At 42.5% G+C, this 23,547-nt stretch overlaps 2 protein-coding genes across 3 annotated transcripts in view; one reads left to right on the forward strand and one right to left on the reverse strand.

Moving 5' to 3' along the window:
* Positions 1 to 1,043: 1,043 nt before the first annotated feature.
* Positions 1,044 to 3,870, reverse strand: hsdl1 (hydroxysteroid dehydrogenase like 1). The gene is made up of 5 exons (XM_035144327.2): positions 3,651 to 3,870; positions 2,497 to 2,942; positions 2,214 to 2,297; positions 1,870 to 2,016; positions 1,044 to 1,776 (listed from the first exon to the last, which is right to left on the reverse strand). The coding sequence occupies exons 1-5, from the start codon at positions 3,868 to 3,870 to the stop codon at positions 1,705 to 1,707; spliced, it is 969 nt and encodes a 322-aa protein (XP_035000218.1). The 3' UTR covers positions 1,044 to 1,704.
* Positions 3,871 to 4,045: 175 nt separating this feature from the next.
* tbc1d32 (TBC1 domain family, member 32) overlaps positions 4,046 to 23,547 on the forward strand; it is a 51,979-nt gene continuing 32,477 nt past the window's right edge. For both annotated transcript variants that reach the window (XM_035144326.2, XM_047338147.1), the window contains exons 1-24: positions 4,046 to 4,173; positions 4,315 to 4,479; positions 5,076 to 5,238; positions 5,314 to 5,478; positions 5,782 to 5,947; positions 6,170 to 6,241; positions 6,954 to 7,079; positions 7,498 to 7,576; positions 8,022 to 8,125; positions 8,209 to 8,270; positions 8,370 to 8,505; positions 8,643 to 8,702; positions 9,353 to 9,449; positions 10,484 to 10,615; positions 11,724 to 11,813; positions 12,816 to 12,958; positions 13,587 to 13,714; positions 14,727 to 14,928; positions 16,295 to 16,368; positions 17,187 to 17,325; positions 18,616 to 18,703; positions 19,439 to 19,557; positions 20,467 to 20,586; positions 20,847 to 20,935. In XM_035144326.2, coding sequence (XP_035000217.2) covers positions 5,084 to 5,238; positions 5,314 to 5,478; positions 5,782 to 5,947; positions 6,170 to 6,241; positions 6,954 to 7,079; positions 7,498 to 7,576; positions 8,022 to 8,125; positions 8,209 to 8,270; positions 8,370 to 8,505; positions 8,643 to 8,702; positions 9,353 to 9,449; positions 10,484 to 10,615; positions 11,724 to 11,813; positions 12,816 to 12,958; positions 13,587 to 13,714; positions 14,727 to 14,928; positions 16,295 to 16,368; positions 17,187 to 17,325; positions 18,616 to 18,703; positions 19,439 to 19,557; positions 20,467 to 20,586; positions 20,847 to 20,935 — 2,546 coding nt within the window. In that variant the 5' untranslated portion in view covers positions 4,046 to 4,173; positions 4,315 to 4,479; positions 5,076 to 5,083. The remainder of the gene's footprint in view (positions 4,174 to 4,314; positions 4,480 to 5,075; positions 5,239 to 5,313; positions 5,479 to 5,781; positions 5,948 to 6,169; positions 6,242 to 6,953; positions 7,080 to 7,497; positions 7,577 to 8,021; positions 8,126 to 8,208; positions 8,271 to 8,369; positions 8,506 to 8,642; positions 8,703 to 9,352; positions 9,450 to 10,483; positions 10,616 to 11,723; positions 11,814 to 12,815; positions 12,959 to 13,586; positions 13,715 to 14,726; positions 14,929 to 16,294; positions 16,369 to 17,186; positions 17,326 to 18,615; positions 18,704 to 19,438; positions 19,558 to 20,466; positions 20,587 to 20,846; positions 20,936 to 23,547) is intronic.

Below are 23,547 nucleotides of genomic sequence, written 5' to 3' on the forward strand. Positions count from 1 at the left end.
AGTTTGTAAAATGGTGTGAATGAAACGCTGGGGGCCTCAACAGGAAGCGTGTGAGGCAGGACTCTCCTCCACCTTCACCAACAACCCCAGAGTAGAGAAAACCTTTCAACCATAGATTGAGATTAAAGATGGACGATGCATCTCCAGAAATGAAGCCATAATATCTCAGATTCGAGCACCGCCATCATAAACCCATTACGTCATTTAGAGCAAGAGTCTGGAAATAGGTCATCAGGGGATTCAGCCACGGTAGCTTGGTCCTGTTGACACACACTCTCGACCAATGGCGAGGCAGCTTCAGCTGTCAATCATCACATTTCCTCAGAATATATCATGAAATAACTCATTGAAACGAAATTTATGTAAAAAATTAACCCATGAACAAACATCCATGTGATAAGAACTACCTAAAATGGCAGAAACCATTTTTGAGAAATATTTGTTCTGACTTTTTACTTTGGTTCATGTCCCATACGCTAACATGGAGTGGATACGGTTTATGACCTTTACTGCAGCCAGCCACCAGGGGGCAATTACAATTATTTGGCTTCACTTTTGGGGAACTATTTTCAATTTTTTGTTTACCTTTAAAAAACCAGGAGGGATTTCCCAAGATACAAATAATACCTAATCAAATCAAATTAATAAATTTTACCCTTATAATTTGTATTACTTCTCCATTTGACGGCTGTTTATTATTTAATTTTCTCATGTTTCCTTCATTTCATCACAACCTATACAGTATATTCAAATCTCCTGGTTTCCTGTTTAAATCCATGAAAGCAGGTCCGGTGTGCTGAGCACCACGCGTGTGCTGACAGCAAACTGCAGCTCACGCGTGTTCACCAGGTTTAAATCCAGCGTCTGACCCCGGCTGATCTCAGGAGGTCACAGGAGAAACTCTGGCATCGTGTCTGTTTGTAAATGTCAATGATTTACACCCTCCTGGGGTTTCTGGAGAAAAACAGCGTGCGCGACCTTCAGCACGTAGACCACAGTCAGCGTTTCAGATCGTACACAAGAAAACAAAACAGGGAACCACGTTCAGAAGAAGATCTTTAATGTAAACATATATGAATATACAACTTATTGCTGAGCTGGCCTGTTCTTCTTGTCCAACACTTTCCATTGTACCTTTGATCGTGCATTAACTTACTTATCATTAATAGAGTTTAAACTTTTTAGAATGTAGGAGTGTTTCAATGTGCGACTTGTTCATACTCACAAAAATAAATAAATCAATTCTACAATCAGATTTGATATTTGAAATAACCTCTTATCTAACAGTCCAGTGGGTCTTTTGCCTTTAAAGTCCTGGCACGAAAACATAGTGTGTCAGAGTGTTGTCCTCTGGCACTGTTGGGAATTAGGACAAGAATAAAAGAATAAAAGTTCAAGTTCAACTCAAACCAACCTCGAGTCTGTGCACTGCAAAGACATTTATTACATTTATTATCAGGTTATCTGGTAAATTTACACATTTTTCACATCACCGTCCAGTATTTAAGAGAATATGTGTGCACTCACTTATTTATTTATACCACCACAGATTATCACAGATTGTAACTGATAGTAACGAGAGGAGAGATTCCCGAAAATCACAGTCTCCTCAAACAGAGCTACTCTTTAATAAACTTAAATAAAACCACATGACTCCAGTAACAGCAAAGGTCCAGTGAGTGAGTCTGAGTGAGGAGTGGAGATCTAGTTTATACTGATGAGCACACGAGATCCGAGAACCCAGATCCACTCGGGAACACACCTCATCAATCCATACTGTGAAGAAACAGAACAGCAGAGAGAAACCGATCAAACACAAATTCATTTTACAAGAACCTGTTTCCACAAATTCATTCCACGTCAACCGACCTGCAGCGTGTGAGGCCAGTATCCTGTGGTCCGACTCGACACGCCCAAGGTGGAGATGGCGTGGTGAGCATAGACTTCTGGATCTGGCTCAAACCAGCCTTCACACGATGAAGTCGATGTTGATGGTCGTTGCTTGCTTGAGGCAATCTGGTTACACAAACACACAAACACACACACAGGACGTCAGGATGTGTGACACAAGCAGTTATTGTATTTGTACTCAGGGTATCGTGTGATTTCAGTTCTCAGGTACTTGATGCCAGCTGTAAGTGCGTAACACATCTTGGTCAGTACCAAACAAATCCTCCAGCTGTTCTTTGTAATGGTCATGTCAGGTGTCTTACCTGGAAGGGAATCAGACTTTGAACAAAGATCCCTTTGCCACTGTACTCGAGGTGCAGAGCTCTCGAGAAATGATCCAGGTAGCCCTGAAGCGTCGGGAGGAGAAAGGTGTTATTGTCTGGTTTGTGTTAATGTTTTCACTTAGTGGACAGAGGAAGAATGTAAGTTAAGGCACTTTTGAAAACAAATCAAAGTATCTGCTGTGAAAAATGTCTCCAGAGGCTATGAACGTGTTTCCTGAAGTGTGTGCATGCACAGGAGGCTGATGTCAGTGCTGTGACTCACAGTGGAGGCCGTGAGGGCCACTCGTCCAGGCAGAGGTCTGCAGCAGGCACCCGATGATATATTGACCACAGCACCTCTGCTGCGCTCCACCATCCCCGGCAGCACCAGCCGGGCCATCAGAGTAGCCACCGCCACATTCTTATTCACCATGTCCAACAGGCTCTGCTCAGGAATTTCAATCAGGCTCTGGGAGGAAGTGAGAGCCTCGTCCACACAGGTCACCAGGAAGCCGATGTCTTTGCCCCTCATGGCTTCTTTAATAGCGCTGCTGGCTGCCTGGTCCAGAGAGAAGTCAGCGAGGACGACGAGAGTTTCCACTCCGTAGCTCTGGGAGAGGCAGGCGGCGGCGTCTCTGACAGACGTCTGGTCCTGAGTGACGAAGATGACGCTGACACCGTTCTTGGCCAGCTCCTCTGCGTACGCTCCGGCCACCGGCTCGGACGCTCCTGAGAGAAGAGAGGATTTATCAATGATACAGTAAACAGCAACAAAAACATCACTATGACCTCAGAAGAAAAGACAAAATAATCCTTTATTAGTCCCACCAAATCTCAGTGTAAGAACTGTATAACATTGAGGTTTGTATTGCAGCCAGGCCTGTGGGATGCTTTGGTTTTTGCTGGTGCTCCTTCACGTGTGCTTTGATCTCCAAACAGATTCAACCCTCACACGACCCTCAACGTGTTTGTGTGAAAGTCTCCCGATTCTATCTGTGCAAAGCATTGAACCACACACTGTTGATTCAGACGTGTGGTTGTGCAGCAAGTGTTTTACACATGAGATTTCCCACCGGACTCCTTATCTTCCAATGTAAGAGCCAAGAAACGAAGCAGAGGCAAATACACCATCACATATCAAGCACACTGGCTTCGGCTTCTTCTACTGACTCAGATTTTTGAGGTTATAAAATGAAAAAGAATAGTAAATGTCCCTCTTTTACCTCAACGTTTTGAGAGTGTATATGTATTTATGCACCTTTATATTTAAGGTACGCGTTTTTCAGAGTTGTGCACAAGTTATATTGATTGATTTTGTCTATAATGCATTAAAAATATTCCTCTTTTTCAATCCCTGTCAGTAACAGCAGCCCAAACTGTGTCTGGTCCCGCAGACTGAGAGGACACGGCCCAGCCTCTCCCGCGGTGCGTCCTCACCGTAGATGACGGCCCAGTCTCCGTATCTGCGGGTCAGCTTCTGGCTCGGCAGGACCCGGGGCAGGAAGTGGACCCGGACCACGGAGCAGCAGCCCCTGAGCAGCACCACCGCCCTGCTGGCCGCGTACACCGCCCCCACCAGGGCCAGGGTGTCACAGTAAGACCTGCACCAGCGGGACATCTCCCGCAGCAGGAACTGGAAGCTGTCCACCGCCGCCATGCTTCCGCACGGCCACAGATGCTAAAGGGGCTAGTTTAGCTAAGCTGGAGCTGGTTTCCAGTCCCCACGTTGACGCGATGGTTCCTGCGGAGTAAACCGCGAGCTAGCTGGTCTGAGATCGTTTTGTACCGTGACACGTTTGGTGGTGGAACGGAGATGTTTCGCCTCACTTGGGGGAGAAGGTGTCGCCTGGACGTGGAGCCGGGATCAAAACATTGAGCCACGTGACGAGCTGCGTCAACCGGGATGCGTTCAAAAACCCCGGGAGAGAAGACGACTGAAGACAAACTACACGATACAAATGTAATATCTATTTCCCGTCGTGTTTATATGTAATGAATCTGCCTCATTTCAAAAGCTGTCGTCATTATTTTCTGTTTAAATTCTCTATTTGTCCATATTTGAGTTAAGTTCATCTCTTTTTCTTTTCCCCCCGGACTGCAGCATCGTGGTTTTTCCGACGTTTATTGAATGCGGCGTCTCGTTTCTGCCTCCTTCCCACAATGCACTTGCAGTCGACGCTCGGGTCGGTTGCCATAGAGACGCGGCTGACAGGATGCTAGCCTGATGGACGTCTTGTCATAATGTCACACACACGCTGACACGGCGGTAAATATCTTCCACTCACTCGTGTGCACGTGCGGGCGGACGGTTTGTGTCCCCGTCACACTTCTGCTTTTTAACGCTCAGTCACGGTTTATTGCCAAATGTCTCTGTTAGCTTAGCTGTTAGCTTTGTTGTTAGCTTTGTTGTTAGCATGCTAGCTGTGCTACATGTTAACCAGAGGGAGCAAGAGAGTAGAAACACCAAACGTCACAATCACCTCTTCATCATCGTGTCCTCGCGTGTTTTGTTGGATACATATGTTTAATTAGCTTTGTTCAACCAAAAACAAATGGAAATTCCCTCTTTATCTACACTGGAGGGGTGACAACAGCAAAACAACACAAGAAACAGTTTGTAACATGAATTAAAAGATGGATTTAGGTGTGTAGTCGGACTGTAGCTCTCATTTCTACCTGTTAGCAAAGTAAAACAACCTATCATGTCACAAGCTGCTCCATCTGCTCATCTTCCAATGGCTCCACACATGAACAAACTAAAGTGATTCATCCTCCTTCTCAAACTGAAGTCATCTGCAACCTCCACCTCACAAGGAAGTCCCAAACAAGTGACCCTGTATTGTGTTCCGTCCCAACGAGCAGCTGTCCAGATGTCTCAGTTGTCCGCTGAAGAGGAGCTGGAGCTGCAGTCCCTGCTCAAGCAGCTCCTGATCAGCGTCAACGACAAGATCTCTGGTGCGCCGTCGACTGAATGCGCCGAAGAGATCCTCCTCCACCTGGAGGAGACCGACAAGAATTTCCACAAGTAAGGCCACCAGACCCAGTGGGGGCATTAACTTTAAACTGTCTAAGTCTAATCCTGTCGTTGCTCTCCTTTCAGCTATGAGTTTGTCAAGTACCTCCGTCAGTATGTGGAAAGCTCTCTGGGGACAGTGGTGGAGGAGGAAACCAAGAACTTGACAAGAGGAGAGGGGCAACATGCAATCGGCTCGGGTCACGACACCCTGATCCACGCCATCACCCGCAGGACCAGGGACTCAGCTGAGTGAGTGTAGCACAGAAAAGTGACAAAATCTTAGAAAGGAGTTCCTTTCGTCCAAATCTGACTTCCAGAGATTCCAATAAGGCGGAGAATAATACCTTCTTCATAGAAAAATGCAAATATATCCTAATTCTGCAGGATTTCAGCTCCATTGTTTTCTAAGATAGTTGCAGCCTATTCTTTAATAAAATAAACAGAAAATCTCATTGACATCCACAGTATATTTCTTGTTTTTGACTCAAGCTGCATGTTTTTAAACTGACATTAATAATATGAACTCAAAATCACTTTATTTCTCTGTGACAGGTACCAGCAGATGATGCAGACCTTAAAAAACACCATGATCATCATTGTAGAGTCTTTGATCAACAAGTTTGAGGAGGACCAGATGAGGAAGGAGGAGATGCACAGAGAGAGGCAGCACAGTCAGTACATAGACAACTGCTCCGATAGCGACTCCTCCTTCAACCAGGTCAGAGACACAATATATACACATATCATCAACCATCACATTTTATTTACTTATTGCAATATTGTAAATGACTTGGGGCCAGTATTTTATCTTTTTATAAGAGAGTTAAGAAAGTTTACTCCTAGTAGCTCCACACACTGCTGGCGTCCTGCTAGCACAGGAGTTCTCTTCAATTTAGTTTTATGATGCATCATAATTCTTATCTCTCCTCTTCCTTTGTAGAGTTATGCATTCATCAGACAAGAGCAGCTGCAGGTCTTGGCTGAGAAACTCGACTCCAGCCAACCCAAAGAGGTACAAGGGCTCACTTCCATATAAACATGTTTAACCATATAAACATTATTTCATGCTCTCTGTCGATACATGTCATTTGTAGCCGTAGATCAGGTTCAAACCTGAGGGGTCAGGAGATTGTTTCAGTCACGAATTTATGTGACGTTGCTCTTTTCCATATTTCAACAGGTAGTTTACCTCTTCAGGCCTAAAAAATACAAATAAGTATCACTTGTTTTGGAGGCTACTCCCAGTCGAGTGTAGCCTGATAATCTGACTACTTTGCCAATTTGTTTAACTTCATTCAATTGATCAATTCTGACATTGTGTTAGATATAAATCTGCTTAAAAACGGTATTTGGGTCTGTTATTCATACCTGTCATCACCTTTTAAAGATATTTCTTTGTCAATTTTCTTTTTTTTCCACACAACATGAATAGAAAATACATAAATGAAACGTACAAGTATGTCTGGGATGTGGTAGAAACTAGTAATGCACCAGAAGATAAAGTACAGAACATACACAGTTGAAGTGTGAAGAAGAAAACACCCTCAATCCCAACCTCGCCTATACTCGGCTGCATTGATCGTTTCAACTACTGGTGAAAATATCTCAAACGGGCACAGCACCAGAAGTAAATGTAAAACTGACCAAACCTAACATGCGAGCAAAGATTCGAAGCCGTACGTAGATGTTCATGTTATTAACAGTTGGAGTTACTTTATGTGTAGGTGCGCTGGCAGGCTCTTCAGGTCCTGTGCTGTGCCCCCCCCTCTGACGTGCTGAGCTGCGAGAGCTGGAGCAGCCTGCGCAGGAAGCTCTGTGCGGCTCTGACTGAGCCCGACCCAGATCTCAGTGTGAGTCCCGATCTACTCAATGTGCTCACGGCAACCGGTGTCTTCACGTTTTATTCACTTGTGAAATAATCAATAACAATATGGAGAATTTCAATCTTTCATTATTGGTGATACTAATCTAAGGGACTTTGGGTCCTTCCCCACATCTCCAGAAACTTCCAGGGGAATTGGTTTGTTAGGTTTTGAGTAATTCTGCTGACAGACAAACAAACGGCAATGAAAACATAACCTCCTTGGCTGAGGCAATAAAAACAAGATAGCACTGCTGTCCATGATGATTGAGAGATAACTGGTAGCAAATATACTGCACAGTCTTTTTGTGCTTAATTTCTTCATTATTATTATAACCTGCCATTAATGTGTCATTGATTATATAGACTATGATTAATGTATATCTTTCCCCCTTCACCTCCTTCAGGATAATGTGCTGCAGTTCTTTGCTAAAAGCTTCTCCTCCTCCCCACTGAATGTGACTCGGGAGATCTACACCAGCCTGGGTAGGCCGCTCTCACTGGAAACCCACTGGGTCTTGTTGTGCATGTGCAGCATTGAACAAAGAAAAGTATTGGTATTTGTGAAAATGTCCATTGCAAAGGTTGTGCTTCTCTTTGTGTAAAGTCCCAACACAAGACAAAACAAAGTGTCTCACTTACTGTTAGTAGCTGGAGTGTTTTCAGTTGTCTCGCAGGCAGACACGATAGTTTTGTGACATCCACCTCTCAGCTCTCTGCTTCCATCCCAGTGGAGTGAAGGTGAAGCCACAGAACTCACTGACAGCAGGAACCATTGGACTTACTGAATGAATAATTCATATTTCTCAATGTAGACAGGTTCTATGGGGACTAGCTAGTTAGTTTATAATGTCAATGACTGATGGAAATGTGGAGTGTAAGTTGTTTTTGCTACATCATGTAAATAAACAGCAATATTCAACCTTTTCAGCGAAAAGTGTGGAGGCGAGTTTTGCGTCTCAAAAGCTGAGTTTCCCAGCGGACTCAGCCGACCTGGACATTGACAGACCTGAGGTCACTCGTCTTCTCAAACAGGTATCAGCCTCTCGTCTTTAAAACAACATCATCGGTCAACACAGAAACACATTACAGCTCCTCCTCTGTCTGTCGCGTCTCAGATTCGATTGATGAATGACTTTCAAAAGGAGGTGACGACTTTTTGGATCCGTCATCCAGAGAAGTAAGTGGCTGTTGTCACCGATTGACTTGTAACAAAACTAGATTAACAATTATATTATAGTACATCAGTTTTACTCTTGGCCTTATTACCCTGCTGTAGGTATATGGAGGAAATTATAGAGAGCACTTTCTCCCTGTTGTCCCTCCATCATGAACATGGGACAGAGAAAGTTCTGGAACCAATTCATTTACTGGCTTTACTGGATATCAAAGCTACCTGGTTTAATAAGTGGATGGTGGGTATCAGAGTTGAACTACATTTTTGATTATGTATCACTCAACTGGGACATTATCTTTCTCTCTCGCTCATCTGCATTCTGCCGCGTATTTAATCTTGTCTCTCTCCTGATTTCATTTACCTCTCTTCTCTCAGCATGGCTACTACAGTAGGACGGTGGTTCTCAGACTCCTGGAGAGGAAATACAAATCTCTGGTGAGTGATTCACATCATTATCTCTCACAAACTCCTTGTACGTGCAGCGCCGCAAAGAAACGCCCCAAGCAACTGAAACCTCAGACCATCAACTGCGTTTAATTCATGTCTGCTTTGAAATGATATGATCTATTTGTGGGATTATTAATTAAAGCAGCTTAACTGTGCGGGTCAATGTCGGAGTCTTTGAGACAAAGGGGCCCAATGGTTTTTAAGAGGATCGACATTTAAGAATTGATTGTTTAATCCTGACCCTCCCTCTCAACTCGTACTCTGACTTTAGAGGGGATTACTGTGGGATCACCCCTGAAACTTTCTCCAAAGTCCTCTTAAAACTCTCGACTAAGAGGTTTGATAAAAGGTTGTGGAGCGGATAAGAGATTTGAACACCAACGTGATGAACCTCCCCTTCTATTCACTCCGGATCACTTCCAATCACTCATGTGTGACTGGGCCCTTCTAGTGTCAAAGCTCTTTGAGTCGTCGTAAGACTAGAAAAGTGCTTTATAATTGGAGTCTATTTACTTTTCTGTTTTTTTGTATGTTCACTGGAGCATCTAAGTTCGGCTCAACAGATGAGGAGCTGTGATTTCAGTTAGAGAATCTAATGTTTGCACTAACATGCACTTGAATGTCTTTATTCTTTCCAGATTGTCGCAGCTCTTCAGCGGTGCATCCATTACAGTGAATCCTGCTTCGCCAATGACACAACTGATCCCCAGTCAGCAGAGCAGCAGCAGAGCACTGGTAAATAACAACTCAGGATTTCCTCAGCAGGCTTATAAACTCTCTTCACCCGGCGTCTCTCTCTTTGTGGTAAACTCAAGCAAATGCTGATTTAATGTATCCTGTGAAAACAAACTCAGAATAAGTCGAGCTGAACCCCTGTGAAAAAACCTAACGAGAAAGCAATGCTTCATTTCAGGCCTTTGGGTGTTGAGTGCATTTGTACTGAGATAGAAAGAAGGAGAGGAATAGGAAACAGACAAACTGTTCAGTGTATTGGAGAGAAAGTATTGATGGAAGGTTTAAAAATGAGTACACGTTACCAAAGGATGAAGGTCAAGAAATAAACCATCACGCTTCAGGAAGGGAGCTGCCTCACTCCATTTGTTTGGGGCCTGGAGGTCATTTATCAAAGCCTTGGAATGCACCTTTACCTTAGTTAAGTTCAGAAATAATTAGAATAACAATTAATTACAAGATGACATTGTTGAGTTTGCTGTAATCAGTACCAATTTGGACCACATATCCCATAAACCCCTCTACTTTCTCTGTGCGATGGTTTTTCTTTACAATATTTAATCCAATTAGCTTTTAGAGTCATGATAAACAGTTTGGTGCTGCACATTTAACTGTGGAAACTGTATATAGTGGTCAATGGGGTGTAAGTGTGATATCTCCTTTAAGCCAACTGGCTCCTTGCACACACACACACACACACACACACACACACACACACACACACACACACACACACACACACACACACACACACACACACTCCCGACCGCCACTGATGCACTCCTCATAAAAGAGGAGTTTATTGAGCTGTGCCTCTTCTTGGTTTCTGCACCCCAGAGGCGCTGCAGGGTTGTCACATGCGTTTTTTGTACTTTTCAATCTCAGTGTCTTACAGAAGCTTTAGTTACGAGATGTTTCCACTATAACATCACAACAAGGGCTGTCACTGTAGTTACCAGATTAGACCCAATCACAATCAGCAACACTGGAAATGTGATTACAGCTAAATTCAAGACAATCTTTATTTTGTGTTTCAGTCCAAAGGAGCGTTTATTCGGGAAAGGAGCTGGAATACGCCGTCTTCGTCCACTCCCTGTGTTTCCTGGGAAAACTCCTCATCTACACCAATGGAAGAAGTCTCTTCCCCGTCAAAGTGAAGAAGCGCAAAGGTGCGAAACTTGTCCTTAAGTTACTTTGAAACATCTGTCAATGTGTGTGTGTTGTACCCAGACATTATATAAAGCCTCATACAGTTATCTTTATTTTCCATTGGTGTCAGCTGCTGGTCTCAAAAACATTCCCTTGGGGTTTTCATCGAAGGACTTGGACCTAAAGCAACAAACAGATGTGTTGATAGTGTATTATTGCCCTGTTCTGATTTTCACCTCTACCATACTGATGTATTTGCAACATAGCTGTAAAATCCAATCTTTACAGCAGATAATCTCGAGTAGGAATGTATGTGATCAGCTTCCACACGGCACCACTCCCTCCACTTCTCCTCTGCAGTGATTACGTCCCCCTCCACCCCATCTTAATCACCGATAAAGTTGTGTAACGTTGTTGAATTGTCCTCAGACTCATCGTCTTCTGCCCCTGCACCTTATTTCACCCATATTCACTCTCCTTCCAAGTTGAATAAAACCACTGGCGTCAGAGTGTTTTATAGCATAAGGCTGCTCTTTAGGTGGAGATGTACTGACGAGTCTCTCCACACCTTGAAGGTCAGTTTGTGACGTATGCGTCCACGTATCCATCACTCCCTGCAACACATAGTAAAAAAATGTTCTCCCCTCTATTTTAATTGATAAACCTTTTCTTCCTCTTTTTGACAGTCCGAGTAAAAACATTATGTTTTCAGGGTTGTTGTTTATTTTCATATTTTTATCAGCGTCCTTCCTCTTGACACACATCAAGCAAGTTAAAAGGAAATAACACTGTGTTACCACGGCCCCTGCATTTCGAATACCATTTATGTGCAATATTGCAATAAATACTTTTAGCATTTTATTATTTATTAGATTTTTGTGATTCGTCGATTCATCATTTAGGTTATAAATTTCCAGAAAACAGGATCATAGAGCTTAAAGAAAACAAGTTGGCTGTGACCTATAACCAAAGTTATGATATTTCTTGGGAATTACATCTTGGGAATTACACACCTGACCCTCGTCACCAGGCCACCAAAACATCGAAGGACTTCGTTCTCAGTAACCCCGACTCACGGTGTCTGAATCACCAGACTCTTTTACTTATTTACTCATGACTGTGTTTCAGATCCAGTCAGCCTGACAGACCTAGTCGTCATCCTGATTCACATCATGTACCAACACCCCGAGCCTCCTCTCAGTGATGCCTCAAACACAGGTGGGTCCAACACACCCAGTTTCATCATCCTCCCCACTATCTTCTTTCCAGACTCAAAGTCTGGAATCGGGGACTGAGGGAACATAGTGACTCTCCCTGTGAGGCATAACAGCATTCCTCAGACCATATCTTTTATCTCTTAACCTTGTCCTGAGTCATGCGGCACTACGGTTGTCTCCAGGAAGACCTTGCTTTATTGCCCCATTCATTCTGGTGAATTACTGCAGCAACTCTGCTGCCAGTGATCAATAGTGGTCCCCACCTTGACTTTGTCAGAGGAGCATTTCTTTTGGGTGCTGCAGGGCAAGTCATCCTGGGCAAGGCATTGATTTTAATTAATATTTTACTTTTAGTCTGATTAAGATCACCCGTACCTCCCGTATGAGTTTGTCACGAGTGGTATCACGATACTGCAGAATAAAGTCGGAAGTAAAAGCTAAATTTATGTAATTTTCTTAGGTAATGTTTTCAAACACAAACACAAAAAGACACTTGTGTAATGTCATAATTTGGGCTGAACAATAAAACAACATCAAGTTGTTGTTTTGCTGTTTATCAAGTGTTTGTCATTCTTTGCTCAAAGAAGAGTTTAAAAACACAACCTTCACTCAGGAGCAAAAATAAACTTTAAACTTGAGAAAGAGAATTATTGTGATAATCATCGATACCGACTGATATGCAAATTTGTATTTTTCTATATCACCCACCCCTAATACTCATAAAGTATAGCTGATGAAAAATATCCTCTGTTTTTCCTTAAAGTTTCAATCCACTCATGTCGTGATAAACATAACCAAAATAACTTTACACTTATATTAAAAAGTAAAAGTATCTTGCCTTTTTTATGGCAGCCGTAAACACATCTATAAATCTATATTGAGTCATAAAGTGTAAATCATAAAAATCTGAACTTTCACTCCACGTATCGAAGATGGAAATATTATCGAATGAAGATACGTGTGTGTGAGGAAAAAAGCTATAATTCCTTGTTTGTGTATCCAGACTCGCTGTGGCCCGGCTGTCTGGTGATGGAGGTGCTGTGGACGGTGTGTGAGAGGACAGAGTGTGCTGCAGAGTGTCTCTACCAGCCGGCTGTCATAGAGACACTGCTGGCTCCTGTCATAGCTCTGCTCAACGGACAGCAGGTCTACACACACACACACACACACACACACATGCTAGTATGAGCAGGGGAAATTGATGTATTTACTCATTAATATATGAATATAAAGTAGCCTTGTACAATCATTGACCCCAGAATTTAATTACTGTGAGTTTTGTGTGTGAGCTTTCTAACGGTCTTAATTTTATTTCAGGGACTTTTTCCCCCTGCTATGATTCCAGTGAAGACACTTTATTATTTGGTGGTGGTGAAATGGTCAAATTTAAAGTAACTCAAAATATTGGGAATCTGGCAACTTCAGCCATAATTAGATTGTCCCTCAGTTGAGCGCGTACATGTACATCCACCAAATTCACTAGATCCAGCTTTTCATTTAGTTCTGCATCTAAATCCTCATAAATATGTGTCCCCTCTAAACTGATCCTGATTACTTTGCAATGTTTTGTCACTGGGCAGCCATTCACTAACTGTCTGAAATTGTGGAAACACAGGTTATGAAAATGTAACAGCTTTCCCCCCCCCTGTTCCATTATTTCTCAAAGTTAATGATGCTATTTCAGTTTTTGGATATCTGTTCGTCCCTCCTGGGATTCCACTTGTGTCTGAAGCTGTCGGATTAATTCCGTCTGTTTATTCTCTTGGCTTCGCAGTGCAAATTAAAGTCTCCTGCAGCAACACTGACACTCATCGCTGACATTCTGGCTCGCATCGCAAACACCGACAGAGGATTAGCTCTCTTCTTGCACGAGAAGAATCTCCTGGTGGCGCACAGCGAGAGGTGAGGCCGTGTGATTGACTTGCAATTTGTCATTTTGTATTTTTTGATGGTGATGAATAAATTACCATTTCCCTGACTTCAACAGAGATTTGGGGTTCTGCATGGAAAACAGATTACACCCGAGGATGTCTGTGTCTATCACACAGAACAATTATCTCTTTGATCAGCAGGAGTGTAGCGACAGAAAACACAAAGTTCACCAGGTTCACTTTGGGGCCGCAGGTTACTTTAGTATTCTGGTTTAATTGGGTGACCGTGACGATGACCTCAGCAGGTTCGGTCTGTGCCAAGGTCGATGCCAAGTTTAAGTATTTTACCAATTCACTGCAGAGAGCCATACATTTTTTGAAGTTTGCAGCCTCCTTCAATAATGTTGTGCAAATGAATTCAGTCGGGATCTCAATCCCTGTTTTGGTATTCAAGGAATTAAGATATTGAGTCCGGCCGTAGACTGTATATAAAGATAAATAACGTCTCTCTACTTCCCTTCAAGTTTAAAGTCATCTTGCACCAATGATGTTATATATACAACCGGGGGATGGAGCCACAGTATTGAGGTCCCACCAATACATGGGAGTCAGTCTCAGCTGTCAATAATGACGTTTCCCCTCATTTTTATAGCATTAGATAACTAATTAAAATCAAACTTATCAGGATCCTGAATACTTGAACATTCATTAATACATAAGAACTACCTAAAGTGACAGAAACCATTATATTTTGACTTTTTTGACTGGTCCAAGTCTCATCCACCAACATGGAGGAGGCAGGGTTTAATACCTATACTGCAGCTAGCCACTAGGGGGTGATTGAGATGCTTTGGCTCCACTTCTCTACGAGCAGTCACGTTGTCCATCAGAACCGACTCTATTAGAATAAAACTTGGGAAGGGAAAGCACTTAAATTCACCAAACCTCCACAAACATAGACATTAAATGTCACAGATTTTTATTATGGCCCCAAACACTCACACAAATCTCTCTCTTGTTCCGTTCGTCTCTCTCCTCTGCAGAACCAGTGCCGCTCTTGTCGTTGTGCAGTTCACCCTGAGGCTGCTAAACAAGGATGTGTCATCGCTAAGTGAATGTGATGCATCCCATACATTATGTGGAGCTTTTATCTTCGTGTGTAGGCAGATGTACAACACCTGTGAGGGTCTGCAGGTCCTGCGACCTCACGGCCTGCACAAGGCTGTGGCTGCTGCATGGAAAAAGGTACCCGCACCTCATCTGTGGACTCTGGTATTCAAAGCTTTTTTTATTATTGTGTTAGAAGGTCACATACTTAATAACCTGAATAGATTTTCCATCTGATTTTAGTGGTTAAAGAATAGACATAATGGATTTTGTATTAAAAACATTTTATTCATTAAACCCTTTGGAAAAACCACTGAATTGACTCTAGTTAGTTTCTGTCAATGCAGAAAGACGTTAACTCAGTCGAATCCTTTTTTCTACGACGTCTAATGGAGGGCTGTCCGTGTCTAATGATCAGTTTCACTGGCTGGAATACTCCTGTCATGTTCCATTTGCTTGATGAATCCACTGTTCTCTCTTTATTCATTCTCCACAGAGGGAATAGCATCAACATTCAGGGGCAAATTAACCAACCGCTGTAATCTGCCTCCTGCAGCTCAGACGACTTCTTCTGTCAAAACAAAGCATCAAAATAAGAATAACTTCAGAATTATGATCTTTTCATCGCAAAATAAAACTGGAAATCAACTCCCAACCACTTCTGACACAGTGCAATTTGGAGGAATCGTATAGGAAACCTGCAGAGACACTGCTTCCACTAAATTTGAGAAATCATTAATCTGTCAGTGTTAGAGTTTTGTCAGTCTAACAGTCCTCACTTCTTACCTCCTTGATTTTCTAAGCATGCACGTAAAAAATGAACTTCTTGACATCCGTCTACAACATTACTCCACTCACTTCCTTCTGACTTTACCTAGTCTGCGTTAAATATTAATAATCAGCCTGCACGTACTACGCTGTCACACTGGACAGCATGTAATACATGATGTCTCACATCCAAGCACACACCTTTTTTCACTGTGTTACAACAGTGACGTCCGTCCAGTTCCTATGAACAGACCCCGACTTGACCCCTAAAAGTATTCTGAGGAAGCATGACAGTGTGATTTGGTCAGAGGGGAAAGCAGTTAAATGTTTGACACTTTAAAACTTTAAAAAGTATTAGTAATGGAAGATCATCCAGTACTATCAGTGCACTTGTTGTTTGTTGAAGACATTAGATCAATTATATAGATTAACAATTGCAAGACAAAACATAAATTATAAATTTACAGTGATAAAACAGCAAGCTTGAATCAATTCTTGAATCAAATGAGCTTTCCAGAAATTCCTATCAACTCAGACAGTCCAGAATGAATCTGTGACTTGATTTAATCTTAGATAAAACAAACAAAGGAAACTTTTTACGAGTCTCTCATTGTTCAGCCCGACAAGACTGAATAGTTCTGTTGAAATTCTTCAGATGTGCCTCCACACCCATACACATGGATAAAAAGATAAGAAGTAATCCTTTAACTAACACATTTTCCTTCCTTACTGCCAGACGAGAACCTCGTCAGAGAGGGTACCGACCCCGGAACCCGACGCTGGAGCCTCCACCCAGGACCTGCAGAACATGTGAGGCTACGCATGCACGTACGCACAAAGGATTCTAGTGTAGCTGTATATAATACATAGATCCATATATTCAATAAATTAATATGTGTAAAGATGTATTTGTTTCATTTCAATAACACAATGCTAATCAACCTTGTATAATCGAGCAGTGTCCTACTTAACTTGTTTGTTCTGGCCCTTTGCCCAGATGAACTGAACTGAACTGATGTTGTGAACTGATGTACATGTTCATGTCTCCACCCACATGAAGGAACAAGATCAAAACACCTGATTTGTCTCCTAAACTACATTTATCAGTATTTCATTATGGCCTCAGATTTATTTCAAAATAAAAAGTTTATTAATTGAAATAGACAAACCTGTTTTGCTTTATGCAGCAGAGGAAACCTGAGACTGTAGCATGACAGACGTAGCTTATTCATTAACTACATTAAAACATTATATTTGTTGCTTTTATCATTAGTAGATTTAAATTAATTTTGCTAATAATTGTCCCTTTACGCAAACGAGCTTATTCAGAACACAGAACCAGATTCATTTCACATGCATCTGTAGCATCATTGTGATGAGGTTGATGAACTGGTGAACACTTTGAATCCCAGTCTGAGCTAAAGACAATTGTCTCTGCAACAAAGCGCTGCAGCTGCTGAAGTCGTAGTCAGCAGTTCCCAGCCGAGAAGCACATTCACCACGTGTACATTTTCCATCCGTTATCCCGGCGGCTCACTTGTGTAATGAATTGACTTCCTCGACTCGCGCACTGTGTTGAATACATTGCACTGCAGCTCCCTCTGTCTTTCTCTGTGGCTGTGGAGCAGACTCATGTGGGAGGAAACCTTGCTGGACAGCCTGCTGAATTTCACTGCGACTCCCAAAGGTCTGCTGCTGCTCCAGCAGACGGGGGCCATCAATGAATGTGTCTCCCACATGTTTTCTCGCTTTACTAAAAAACTACAGGTAATAACAAATACTCATCTCTACAATGCTACACGTGTAGAACTGAGGTCCTTGTCGTCTTTGCCTTTTTCCATTATAAAAGGTTTCCTCCTTCAACTTCTTTTATTAATAGTCCAATCGTTTGCTGGGCCAAGTGCCAGTTCGCAGCAACACGGCCACTGCTGGAAACTTCCCAACCCACAGTGACTGCATGTGGCCAGTCCCACAGTGGAGCAGTGTGGGGGTTAAGTGATTTGCTTTGGGGCACCTCCAGTGTGGTAATGAGGGAGCAGCACTTCACGTATTCTCATCCATCTAATTTCCAGTCCCCAAACCAAACAGTAAAGAGTGCGCAGCAGCTTAAAAGCACTGGTAGCAACCTAACATCCTTTTACTTCTATAAAGCATCGGACTTTAGTGTAGAAATGCTGATCAAGCACCGCTGCTCGTTTTGTTTCATGGACCCATTTCATCACCTTTATGGCCCTGAAAAACTAAGCTTTTGGCAGTGGCTCGATTTTAATCCTCCTTGATGTGCCCAAATATATATTATGTTCAAGGGATTCACGTTGACTTGAGTTACTGCAGGTCAACGTCACGACCTCGGCACCATTTGGAAGAGAAATCAGTAATTTCACACGGATTGTTTCATTTAAATTACATTGAATTAAAATCTGAGGTGATCATTTGGCTCAGAGAACCGAACCGTTATTAAGCTTGTTTTCTACTCTAACTGAACTTGCTATGTACAATAACCACTCTAGGCTTTTTGTATTTCATAATGTCCCCTTCATCAGAGCATAATCTAATTTAAAAACTCTTAATTTGCTCTGTTGGCCTTTGTCATCGGTGTATCTCTACCCTTTACTATTCACTAGAAGCTCAAAGGCTGTTCCTACTTCCACACTGGCTTTGATTTATTCATCTCTGGACCCTACGTATCCCTTACACACGTAGCATTCTCCATAATTCATATTGTAAACCCACATACATCCAGATTCAAACCACAGCTAATCCCCTGCAGGCCTAATTTACTGCTATTGTTTGTGCACGTTTGTAAACGCTTCTATCGTTTCACTTGGAATGTAATTATATTTTGTTTATTTTTAGATATGATGTTGTGTTGTAACTAATGAAGGGAACTCAGGATTGTAGCAGTGACGTTGCAGTTTATGAACTGACTACATTAATCCTTTCATTTTTCCCATTTTGTCCCAACCTCTCATTTATTTAGACCAGCAAGCAAAATCTACGAAGATGAAACTGAGATATTTTGGGGATAATCAGGTTTTTTATGTATTTTCTCTGCAGGTGAGCCGCTGTGAGAAGTTTGGATATGGGGTGATGGTGACGCAGGTGGCAGCAACGGCTCCTGGGGTGGCGGCTTTGCATCGTTCAGGTTCTTATGCACTTACCTGCGGAGACAATTACACTTTCCATCTGACTGTGATGCTTAAAGCTTGTACTTACATGATATTGTGTAGTCAACATAAAGCAGACATCGAGAAGCCCCGGAGAGAAAACGTCTTTGTGAAATTGTCTGTCAGGGTAAATGGATGAAAAATGAACGAGAGAAGATATTAAATTGCCCATATTATGCTTTTTTTTCATTTTCCCTCAGCGTCATGGGTTTTTCTGTGCATGTAAGTGCACAAAGTCCTTCTCCGCTTCAGAAATTGCTGCTCCCGAAGTGCCTGAAATGCCTCGTTAGCATTCCTGGCCTTTATTTTTTTGTCACTGAGTAACATGTAACATGCAATTACCGGCTAGTTGGACTTTAATAGTCGTTTACAGCTGATCAGGATGTCTTTGGCTAAGAGCTCTAACATTCCTGTCACATGCTTTAAGCGGTTGACCGAGAGTGTTTCACTTGACCTGATCAGTGCACACTGGGCTTTTTATGACTCGGGTCAAGAGCTAAAATGGAGCGTTTCAGACAGAGGGTGACAAATAATGCATGTTTTGCATGTTAAGCATGTAAACTTTACCACATTTTGAATAAGTATCAGAAAGACGAGGACGTTTCTGTATAAAAGCATGTAACCATTAGGAAAATACAGGAACAGATCAGTTGTTTAATGATGAAGTATTAGATCTGAAATGATTAAAATCTCAACTGCGTGTTGTTTCTCAGGCTTCGTGCGGGCGCTGGTGGTCGAGCTGTGGTCAGCACTGGAATGCGGAAGTGACGACGTGAGGGTGGTGCGTCCCAAAGCGACGCCCATGGACCCCATCGACAGGAGCTGCGTTAAGGTAGAACTGTGTGTGAGCGAGTGAATTCATTTATAAATCAAGCAGAACTGTAGTCGTAGTTTATTCTTTTGTTATTGATAGAAATCTACAATTTCTGTGAACCAGATTCCTTCTTGCACGAGGCTCCATTTTTCGACATGGTACAAGTTTGGGCAGAGTTTCCAGGCTCAGTCTTGGACGGGCTCAACATTAAATTCAAAGCACAAGAACATTGTGTGTGTGTGTGTGTGTGTGTGTGTGTGTGTGTGTGTGTGTGTGTGTGTGTGTGTGTGTGTGTGTGTGTGTGTGTGTGTGTGATGCTGGCTGTCTTGACAGGAGCCAGGTCGTCTCCCCCTCTCAATGAAACTAGCCAAGTGAATAGGGATAACCAGTGAAGTGTCACCGGTGCCCTGCCACTGGTGACACTTCAGAGCCTGCCTTATCAGCGTGGTCTGCTGCCAGGTCACAGACAGGCAGCCCGACCGCCCTGTCCATCGCTGTCAGCACACCAGCAGACCTGAGGCTGTGCTGAAAACACACACAATGTCCTCAGACATGTGTGGGATGAAACAGACTGAATACGAAGCACAGACTTTTTAGCAAATAAGTTCTAGGTTTTGCAGACTTGAATTCAATGTATTGAAAGCTTCTGGAATTGGAATTGCACACAATAGAGCATTTTTTTTAATCAAGATAGAATAATTATTCTTTGGGAAATTCGTGAAGAAGTATTGTGTTAAAGAAAAACATCCTGGATCTGCTTCCCCAATTAAAAAGGTTATTTCTTGACCCTCATGCCTCATCCTTCCACCTGGTTTTGTGAAATCAGTTTTGTAGTAAATGTGTGGAAAATCATCTGATCATAAGAGATGAAATCGTTTTTTTTTTGCCTCTTTGGAAAACCCTGTCTTTGTCTTTTTGTCTCCCCAGTCCTTCCTGTCCCTGGTCAACCTGCTCTCTTCCTCCCAGTCTGTATGGGAGCTGCTGGCTCGACAGCCTTTAGCCAACAAGAGTGAATACACCCTGAGAGAGATGCCAACCTCCATTCCTGTGAGTGGCTTCCACACTGTGTCACTCACATCTCATGCAATGCCTCTTTCTTCCATTTGAGGGCATGTTTGCCCTTTTCATTTTGCCTTCACCCACCACCCGTGTATCTGTTACATCATGCAGAGGGTCTCCTCCTAAACCCCCGATACACCGAGGCTGATGCTCATTTTTCACCTTCCACATTGTAAATATCAGCTCTGTTTTCGTTTTGCACCATAACTGCGACATTGTGTTTCACAGCCTCTCATTGCACTCCGCAGGATTTGATTGACAGGCTGATTGCTGTGAATTCAGAAGCAAAGATTCATTCGCTGTTCCACTATGAGCAGTCTCACACGTTTGGCCTGAGGTGAGAGATTTTCTTTTTTTTCCCCCTTCTCCATATTACTTAATGTTGGCGGGGAAGCACACAGCATCGGATTAGCACTCGCACACACACACACACACACACACACACGTACACACTTCAGCCGCTGGCAATAACAGACTGACATGGTTCTTTATACTTTGATTACCCAGCATTGAAAGGCTGATGAAAGGATTTCTGTGGATAAGAGAGAAATAAGCTTGGCTGCGTGGGTGTGAATGCATGTGAATATGTGGGTGCGTGTATTTCTATATTTGTGGAGAACAGACATCCCAACAGGTGAGGAGGGGGGGGGGGTGAAGAAGGTCCCTCTATAATGAGGAGCTTTTCTAGTACTGATTAGGTTTAAATTAAGGATAGAGTTATACTAAATACAGGTAACACTGTAATGCTTTCATGTAAAAATGGCATTTTAGTAATATCTGTTTGACAAATAATCATGCAACCTGGAGCTTAAAGATCAATCTTCAATCAAAAGACCTCGTTAGTGAAGCAGGATCATGTTCACCAATGATGTACGAAGTTTTCTTACTGTTATGCAGCAAACAGCAATGAATAATCGTGATTCAGAAAGAAAAAGCAACCGACTGACTAACGTTATAAAGTTATAGCCCAGACGGGCACAGACTCAGGTAACGTGGAGGTGAAGCAATTAAAAGGCGACTGAAACGTCCTGTTACCTTGAAAATAAACAACAACAAGGATTTCTCTGGGTCTGAACCTTGTTGGAGACATTTTGAATAATTTAAGTGCACAAGTCAACAAAATATATGTGACATAGGTCTCGTAGACATTTAAATGAAGAACTGTAGCTTTACGGTTATATGCTCCACTCTAAAAACAGCTACGTGTTTAGGAGAGAGACGATCATGCGACGTACAGGAGAAACGTTGTGTCTTCGTTGTGTCTTCGTTGTGTCTTCGTTGTGTCTTCGCTGTGCGTGCAGAGCTCTGGCGGCTGCTGTGCGTCCCCCTTCCCGTCTCGAAAAGGCTTTCAGCATCACAATAGCTCTGACTTGTGTGGCGCCACGCTGACTCACTCCGTCTGTGCCTGTCAGTCAGCCCACTCCTATTAACATCCAGAAACCAAGTGAAAGGAACAAGCGTCTCTGCTCATTTACCTCCCAGACTGATGGATTCACTGGCACACTCAAGTTCATTCGTCATTTTTCCTGCTCGGTAAATAGTTCATCTAACATGAAAAGCATAAAAAACAAATCAGCAAAAAGGACACAACATTTGTGAATTCATTTTTCCTTTTACTTTACACACTATTTTGTGTCTGCCATCATGATAACTGCCTGAATTCTGCTGCAGAGTTTTACACAGGGCTCAGTGATACACGATACACACACACGTGGCCTCACATGCACACAATCAGTTGTTTAAACCATATCCTTTTAACTCTGCTTCACCCACAATGCAATGCTGCCTGTTTTTGATTCAATTTTCTGATTCTCTTGTGCCTGGAGGTACAGGACAACATGGTATAGGGATGGAACTCTATTGATTCCAAAGGGGGAAATGGCATAATTAAAGCAGCTCCTACGCACAAGGACATGGTGGTTAATTAGCAACGTGTTGGTTATTTGACTTGACTTCAAAGCAGTGGAAAGTAAGTTAATAACGGCCGTTTTTTATTAAACTCAGTCGCTAAGTAGGGAGGGAATGTATTCAACTAAACTACTTCCATCACAGGAAGTAGAGCGGGTCAGGGTTATTCATGCGCAGGAAGTCCTGACACACAAATGTAGATTAGATTTGTGAAGTTGCTGGTTCCACTTTCATGTCCTCCTGGCTTTTCGCATATCTTTTTTGTGTGTTTGTATTTAATAACAACCAGCACCAAGGACATTGTGTTTTCATCTTGTTTTCCTCCTCCTCCACCAGGGAGGTTTCTGTTTTCACCGGTATCTTTGTGTTTATTTGTCATCAGGATTAGGCAAAACTAATTTTAAGATCTTTGGATCGTTGTCCTATATTCACTGTCTCTCTCTTGACTTTCCAAACTTTTGCATACAACTCTGAGTAATAAAAATAAAGACGAAAAACCAAGAAACTGACCACACAGAACGACCAAACCACAGTCAGATCCAGGAAGCTCTTCCTCTATTGTTAAACCTTAATTCTCTAGTTTGTTTATTTGACACTTGATCTTTTGTGTTAAACAGAATTGTATTAAATTTGACTCTAAAACCTGAATATACAGATCACGTCTCTGCGTTCACCTTTAGACCAGCGACAGAAACCTCAGCTGAGGTGAGACGACCGAACTCACTGTCACCTTGTTAGTTGTGTTGTGACCACGGGGGAGTGAGGGAGCTCAGCTGAGGTACAATCAGGTGTTGATCCATCACACATGCTACATAATGAATTATAGATTACCGCTCCAGGTTGGTCTCCTGCTGGAATGTGTTATTTTTTACTCCTGAATGTCTGTTTCCTCATGGAAAGAGCAAGACGTGATGAAGGGAATATATCGTTTCCATATTTCAGATTTTCGTATTGGTGCAGGATTAGATTGATCCTGTTATTGGGTGAAATATGCTCATTGGTATATAATAACAATGGAGTCATTGTTTTTTTGTAGCTGCT

The sequence above is a fragment of the Hippoglossus stenolepis genome, chromosome 20 (genome assembly GCF_022539355.2).
Source record: "Hippoglossus stenolepis isolate QCI-W04-F060 chromosome 20, HSTE1.2, whole genome shotgun sequence".
NCBI classification, from domain to species: Eukaryota; Metazoa; Chordata; class Actinopteri; order Pleuronectiformes; family Pleuronectidae; genus Hippoglossus; species Hippoglossus stenolepis.

Bases quoted from the DNA above. Each gene is read 5' to 3' on its own strand.
- hsdl1 (XM_035144327.2), bottom strand. From the start codon at position 3,870: ATGGCGGCGGTGGACAGCTTCCAGTTCCTGCTGCGGGAGATGTCCCGC. The intron at 2,943-3,650 runs GTGAGGACGCAC...CTCTTCTCTCAG, and splicing joins AGACTGGGCCGTCATCTACG to GAGCGTCCGAGCCGGTGGCC. The intron at 1,777-1,869 runs GTCGGTTGACGT...GTTTCTTCACAG, and splicing joins ACTGGCCTCACACGCTGCAG to TATGGATTGATGAGGTGTGT.